The 7,459-nt window shown below is 45.4% G+C and overlaps 1 protein-coding gene across 5 annotated transcripts in view; it reads right to left on the reverse strand.

Moving 5' to 3' along the window:
- The window catches only part of MYOCD (myocardin), a 134,840-nt gene that overhangs the window by 61,128 nt on the left and 66,253 nt on the right, over positions 1-7,459 (reverse strand). For all 5 annotated transcript variants that reach the window (XM_006156501.1, XM_006156500.1, XM_006156503.2 and 2 more), the window contains one exon: positions 1,357-1,518. In XM_006156501.1, coding sequence (XP_006156563.1) covers positions 1,357-1,518 — 162 coding nt within the window. The remainder of the gene's footprint in view (positions 1-1,356; positions 1,519-7,459) is intronic.

A 7,459-nucleotide genomic window follows, 5' to 3' on the forward strand; every position in this document is an offset into this window, starting at 1 on the left:
AAAAAAAAAAATTCACTGACAAGTTCCATAATACTTACACCATACAGACTGGTTGACAACATGTCAAAACAAATGAATATTAGGACCAGCAGTTAGTGTAATGGCTATGTCACTGGACTCCCATGTAGTTGACTGCGGTTCACGTCCCAGATCCGGTGGCTTAAAACTCGCACCGGGTGCGTGTGCGTGCGTGCCCAAGATCCCGAGAGGAGAATGGAGGAGAAGGGATTGTGGTGTGGCCATCCCCCTTGGGGGATGATTTCTCGCTTTCTGTCTCTCTGTCTCTCTCTGCCTGTCTGGCGAGCGCACGCGCCCTATAGCAAAAACCTCTCCAAAAAAAAAAAAAAAGAATAGTTCTTGGAGCTGTTGGTGGGCACAACTGGAAGAAAGTAGGTTTGCTATGGGAATGCTGAGCTCCCCTTTCTCTTTTTTACAATAGTTTCCCTAGGTTCCACTCCAAACCCTCCACAAATGAATTCAGTACTTGCAGGGTATTCAGGTCCACTTGGTGGCAGTTGTTTAAAATATCTACAAAGTGATTTTATTCACTCTATGACAGTCTTACTGTTTGTGTCTCCTCCTTGAGCCTTTGCACTCTGACCTCACAGCACACCCGAGAGCTGTCAATGCGTTTCACGTGCGCTGAACGACACACGCCTCGTTCCCCAGAGCCTGTGAGGCGTGCAGGGTGAGTGTTGTCATCTCCACCTCAGCAAAGAGAAGCAACTTGGGCAAGCGGAGCATGGAGAAGCTAAACGAGCTTGGAGTTTTGGTCTTCCAGTTCTGGGCCAGTACTCTTTCCACAGTACTGACCCACCTTCTTTAAAGAAGGAAGGCTAGGGAGCTAGATGGTGGCACAGCGATATGTAAGGTGGAACGTTCTACAAGGCTGTCACATGTGGGACGGTGCCAGGCTCATGTCCAGAGACCTCCCTGAGTACACTGGCCATGCCTGTCCTATAGTCCAAGGCTGGCTGAGGCTGAGGCTAGAATGCTGTGTCAAGGCCCTACAGAGGTGCTATCTCTTTCTCTCTCATTCTTGAAATAAATAAGCAAATAGGCTTAAAAAAAGAAGAAAGGCCAAAGAGGGCTGTGACCATGGCGTCTAAGTGACTGGACTCGGGAAGATGTTTCGAGGTCTCCGACTTGCTTGACTAGAGCAAAACTGCTCTATGTTGACTTGATCTTAAAGAGAATGTGGGTGGGCATTTCTTCCTCTGGACCTGTGGTTATGGGGAACAGAATGACTCTTGTCTAGGAAGAGGCTTTAACCCCACGTCACTAGCATGTCAAGGGTTCTGGCTGTCCTTAGAGTTAGGGAGCACCAATGACAGACATGACTTTTGCCCAACCTACCTTTTATGGCCTCTTTCACAGCAGAATCCACAGGGAGAATGTTCTTCTCCACCAGCTCCAGGGGCCCTGGCCGGAGAGCAATTTTTTCATTGAGATCATCTGCAAGTCGGGCTCTTTTCAGCTTCATCTGAGCAGTTGGAATGGACCTCTCTGCAGTGGAGGCTGAAGGGTTGAAACGAAAAAGGGTCATTCTAGAATTTGATGTCTTATTCTTTTTTGGCGTGTGGTTACAAAACCTTGTGTCCCATTATGCCTACTGATGCTAATAATTTTTCAAGGCAATCCTCGTCATTTCCCAAGGATTAGCACAAAGACTAGACACTTCCAAATAAAGGCAAACAGAGCAGCACATAGAAAAGTCACAGAAACTTGCTTTGCAAGGATTTGTGAAAAAATGTGCAGTTTGGCAATTTTGTAAGCAAGCACCGCAGGCCAACGATGCTTGCCTGACCCTAAACTATGGCCTCTGGATGCACATTTGGTCTGTCAGTGACTGGCATAGGCCACGCCTACAGGAGATGTATCTGTTGTTATAATCAGTAACAGGAGGTCGACCTTTGAAGGGTGTTTTTTTTTTTTTTTTTTTTTTTTTTTGAGAGGTTTTTGCTATAGGGTGCGTGCACTCGCCAGAAAGAGAGAGACAGAGAGACAGAAAGCGAGAAATCACCCCCCAGGGGGGATGGCCATGCCACAATCCCTTCTCCTCCATTCTCCTCTCAGGATCTTGGGCACGCATGCACAGGTGCCCAGCGTGAGTTTTAAGCCACTGGGTCCAGGACGTGAACCGCGGTCGACTACATGGGAGTCCAACGACATAGCCATTATGCCAACTGCTGGTCCTCTAAAGAATTATTTTTATCTTGACTTTTTATTTATTATTATTATTATTTTCCAATTTGACCAGAGAAAAGAGAGAGACAGAGAGGGAAAGTGAGAAAAGAAGCCAGGTCCAGGACTTAAACCATGGTCAACCATGTGGGAGTCCACTGCCTTTAAATGCCACCTGCTGGCCCTGGAAGGTGATTTTTAACTTTCCTTCCTTTGTTGCTCTTTGTCTTTCTCTGGCAAGTGCACACACCCTATGGCAAAACAAAATAAAACAAAAAAACTTAAAATAAATTTAGAAGGTGACCTATTTACAGACAAGCCTCCCAGTCTCATTATTCAACCTGCTAACCCAGATTTTGCGTCTGTGGTTAATCTAAAATTCTCCATACAGAAGAGGTCTCTGATGGCTAATCAGTTCCAAAAGACTAGGCCCATCTAGATGCTGCATCTGAGAAGCACTTTACCTGAGATGTTGAGAACATCCTTACTCCAACCAAAGAATAGCGGTGCCTAAGCCTGATTCCTTTCCTACATACCCATGAGAGCATTCATGCTGGCTTTCCTGCCTCAGGGAATGTTCTTACCCTCCTCCTCACTCTCCTGCTCCTCTCCAGAGGGCACATGCATTCCCCAGAGAGACAGAGAAAAAGAAGGAGGGAGAGTGAGATGCCAGTGGGGCATGGAGAATTCCTTCTCCCCCCGTTCTCTATCCTCTCAGGATTTGGGGCACACATGCACACACATTCAGCACCCTGAATTTCAAACCACTGGAACCACGATTCAAACAGTGGTTGGCCATGTGGGATCTGGCTCCCTCAACCACTAGGCCATTGGATAGTCCTCCATTTTTTAAAATAATTTGAGTAGGAAATTTTATTTAAATTATATATATATATTTTTTTTTTGGAAGAGGTTTTAGCTATAGGGCGCATGCGCTTGCCAGACAGACAGAGATAGAGAGACAGAAAGCGAGAAATCACCGCCCAGGGAGGATGGCCACGCTGCAATCCCTTCTCCTCCATTTTCTTCTTGGGATCTTGGGCATGTGCGCATATGCGCCCGGCGTGAGTTATTTAAATTATATTTGAAATGACCCATATAACATTCAGTTCAGAAAACCTCATCTGTAAAATAATGTACTACTAAATTTCTAAATGGAAAGATGGGCACAATGTCATATTCCAGATGTTCGAGAAATGAGAAGCGAAAGTGAAAGAGAAAGAAACTATACAAACAGTAAAAGCACAGGCAAACTCAGTCTCTGCACATCAGTTGGTAGACTATTTTGGAATTTGATCCTCTTTGACTTCAGCTGCCATTTTATTTTGCAGTTTGCTGGCAGCCACTGTTTTTAGTGGTGTATGTTTTATTGTTGAGTGCCTTTTGCTGGTATTCGTATTTGTCTCTGGGTATGTAGATATAATAAATTAAAAACCTTTATCTGCTTCAGGGATCTTTCTGAACCATCTTGCACACCATCCCAGGATTAATCTTTCCTTTTCTTTCTTTCTTTTTTTTTTTTTTTTAATTTTGACAGGTTTTTGCTATAGGGTGCATGCGCTTGCCAGAAAGACAGACAGAGACAGAAAGACAGAAAGTAAGAAATCACCCCCCCCTCCAGGGGGGATGGCCACACCACAATCCCTTCTCCTCCATTCTCCTCTCGGGATCTTGGGCACGCACACACACACACCTGGCGTGAGTTTAAGCCACCGGGTCCGGGTTTCAAACCACGGTAGACTACATGAGAGTTGAGCAACATAGCCATTACGCCAACTGCTGGTCCTCTCCAGGATTAATCTTAAGAAAGTACTTTTTGTTGCATTCTCTATTGGGTGCTCCTTCCCAACCAAGTACCTCAGTCCAGTTTTCCAAGGAAGCCACGAACCAAATGTACCTGCTTTTGTGACCTGCTGCTCTACATCCCAAACCTGCCACTCTGCCCAGTTTTCCCTTCTGCCCCCAACATCTTACTGAGCTCACTTTTGAACTTTTTCTTCGTCTCCCCACTCTGAAATGCTTTCTGCCCATTGCCCACCACAATTCCTACTCCTCTTTCAGGTCCCAGAATAAAGCCTTCCCACCTCTGCCTGTTCTCTTCTGCTCTGACTGCCTCTGGTGGACACAAGCACACACTCTTCATATTCCTGCTCCTGAAATTAGATATAGAACTCCTGAGCGTAGGGGTCACTGAGCATCTAGCAGATCTCTGAGGATCCAGAGGGCTAATTCTTTTTTTTTTTTTTTTTTGAGAGTTTTTTTGCCACAGGGTGTGTGTTCTCACCAGACAGAGAGAAAGAGAGATAGAAAGCGAGAAATCACCCCCCAGGGGGGATGGCCATGCCACAATCCCTTCTCCTCCATACTCCTCTTGGGATCTTAGGCACGCACGCACACGCGCCCGGCGTGAGTTTTAAGCCACTGGGTCCAGGACGCGAACCGCGGTCGACTATATGGAAGTCCAGATATAGCCATTATGCCAGGTGCTGGTCCCCAGAGGGCTAGTTCTTAATTTCTACTTGGAAAAATGTGGGAGACCAAGAGAGCCACCAAAGATATGCAACTAAACCAGGACCGCTGCATTCACACCCTAGTATTTTAATTCAATAATGAAGTAAGAAATAGCATTTCTTATGCATTTCTTTTTTTACTGCCAGAGGGTGTGTGTGCTGCCAAAAAAAAAAAAAAAAAAAAAAAAGAGAGAGACAGAGGAAGAGAGAAAGCACCCTCCCAATGGGGCATGGTCACTCCACAATCCGTTTTCCACCATTAATCCCTCCCATCAGGATTTTGAGCACACACGCACACACACACATACACACACCTGCATCTGGCGTGTTTTTCAAGCCTCTAGGACTATGATTGGAACCACAGTGAAAGTGTGGGATCCAGCTCCCTTAACCCTTGAACTACAGGGCTGGCTCTCTTATACTTTTTTTGATTATAGCATTACTATACTCATCTCCATAAATATGAAAAATGCTAAAAAACAGACATAAAAGGAAACAAGAGCTTCATGAAACTTTCCATGTAGAGTCAACCATTTTGAACACCCTGTTGTTTTTCTCAGTCATTTATATTTAGTGATGGGTCTGTGTGCTTTTATTCCCAGAAACTGACTGTAAATACAGCCGATGTGTACGGGTGCATTTTTTTCTTTCTAGCATTTGTCTGTAAATAGAGCATTGTTTTCTGATCTTTTCACTAAACATTATATTGTAAGCCTTTTCTCATGAAATCATTATTTCTTGCAAGCCTTGTTTATAGTGCTACCCGGTATTCAATCATTGGGCCAATCCATAATTCGTTTAGCCCATCTCCTATTGTTGAATATTTCAGGATACCCATTTTTTTTAACCATCTAAATAAATCCATGATAAATATTGTTCGTAAATATTTGTATATCTGGTTGTTTTCTTTGGATGAAATACTAGATTCTATTGCAGGCCCAAAGAGTGGTCACTTTTCTTTTCTTTTTTTTTTTTAATTTCTTGAGAAAATTACTGTGTTACTGAGGCTGGCCTTGAATTCATGGTCCTCCTGTGTTGGCCTCCAGGGACCATAGGCTCACCACTGCATCCAGCACTTTCTTAAGGAGTTTGACACATGTTGCCAAATTGCCCTCTAGAAACGTTGACCCAGTTGTGCTCCCACCAGCAGCGTATAAGAATGCGTGTTCTTCCCATGCCCTTGCCACACACAGTATTTATTTTTATTTGCTAACTTTATCACTGTAAAGTCTGCATCTCATTTGAAATGGCATTTCTAAGATTATTTATACAGATGTGATTTTGTGCGGAGCCAGTGGCTGCTTCTAGGCTCTTAAACACCACACTATGACAAGGAGGTAAGAATACTGTCACCTCCCCTGGGGGGCCTCTCTCCCCCTTCCCGAGTCACTGGCATCTGTTGACTGCCTCATGCACGTAGATCATCTCATTTCACATAGCCCTTGCCCGTTATCGTCCGGGAAGCCCTAGTGAATCAGAAACCATGCCGAGTACAGCACCCAGACTCCCAGCCTTCTCGTTCCAGGATCTCTCATGCTACGTCAAGCTAGCACAGTCTTGCAAGGAGACCCACTTTGTCGCGAAGCAGCATCAGGCCTGGATATGCTGGATCCTCAGCCTGCAATGCCCTTCTTTCTTCTACCTGGCTCAGTCTTCTCATTCCAGCTTACTTCTTCGCTCCTCTCTGACTGTTCTCATTCAGAGGCCTCTCTTCTCTGCTTCCCCTCCTCTGTGCACCCATGGTGCCGGGAGCTTTCTCCCTTCTCATGCTGGCTTGTAAGTGCTGATTCTCGCACCTTCCTCCTCGATTATACTACGAGAATCCTTTGAGGGCTGGAACCTGTGTTGTATTCATTGCTGTAACCACAAGCTGTGGCAGAGCGGCCAGCTCCCAGCTGATAATCAATACAATGTTTGTTCGAGGGGGACATATTTCATAGCTAAACTGCCAAATCAGAGTTGGACCTCTTTGAGGATAAGTACCTGTGTCAGGGGACTCCCAACCCAGGGAAAGCAATTCAGAGTAAGAGTGAAAGCCTTTCCTCCCTCACTTAGATGTCAGAATGTGGGGGCCATATTTTTATTTATCTGGGGACATATATTTGCCCCATTTTGCACTCTCTAGCATCGAGGTGGCACCTGAAGTAGAACTGGACCTACTTTGATCAGGGCCAGCTTTGTCACGTGGCCATACCCTACTTACCAGAACATAAGGGCATCATTGTGGCCCAGCTGCAGGGGTGCAGGCAGTAGAGTATCACTATGTTACTGGAGTCATATGAGAAGGTCTAGAGTTTGGATCCTGAACATGTTGGGTGCACCTGTGCTCCTGGCTGGCTGAAAGGCTGGCAGGGTGAGGATCATGGCATGATAAGATCCTGTTGAGTATATCTGTCTCTTTTATGCTCTCTCTCATAAAATTAACTAATTAATTTTTTTTTGGACAGTGTTTTGTTTTGTTTTGTTTTGTTATAGGGTACATGTGCTCGCCAGACAGACAGAGAGAGATAGAGAGACAGAAAGCAAGAAATCACCCCCCAGGGGGGATAGCCACGCCGCAATCCCTACTCCTTCATTCTCCTCTCAGGATCTTGAGTGCACATGCACACGCACCCAGTGTGAGTTTAAGTCACCGGGTCTGGGACTCGAACCGCGGTCGACTACATGGGAGTCCAGCGACATAGCCATTACGCTAACTGCTGGTCCCTCTAATTAATTTTTTTTTTTAAAGGCTTCAGGTTGGCCCCATGCCACAGGTGGTAACC

This window comes from Tupaia chinensis, unplaced genomic scaffold, assembly GCF_000334495.1.
Source record: "Tupaia chinensis unplaced genomic scaffold, TupChi_1.0 Scaffold000495_1, whole genome shotgun sequence".
Classification (NCBI taxonomy): domain Eukaryota; kingdom Metazoa; phylum Chordata; class Mammalia; order Scandentia; family Tupaiidae; genus Tupaia; species Tupaia belangeri.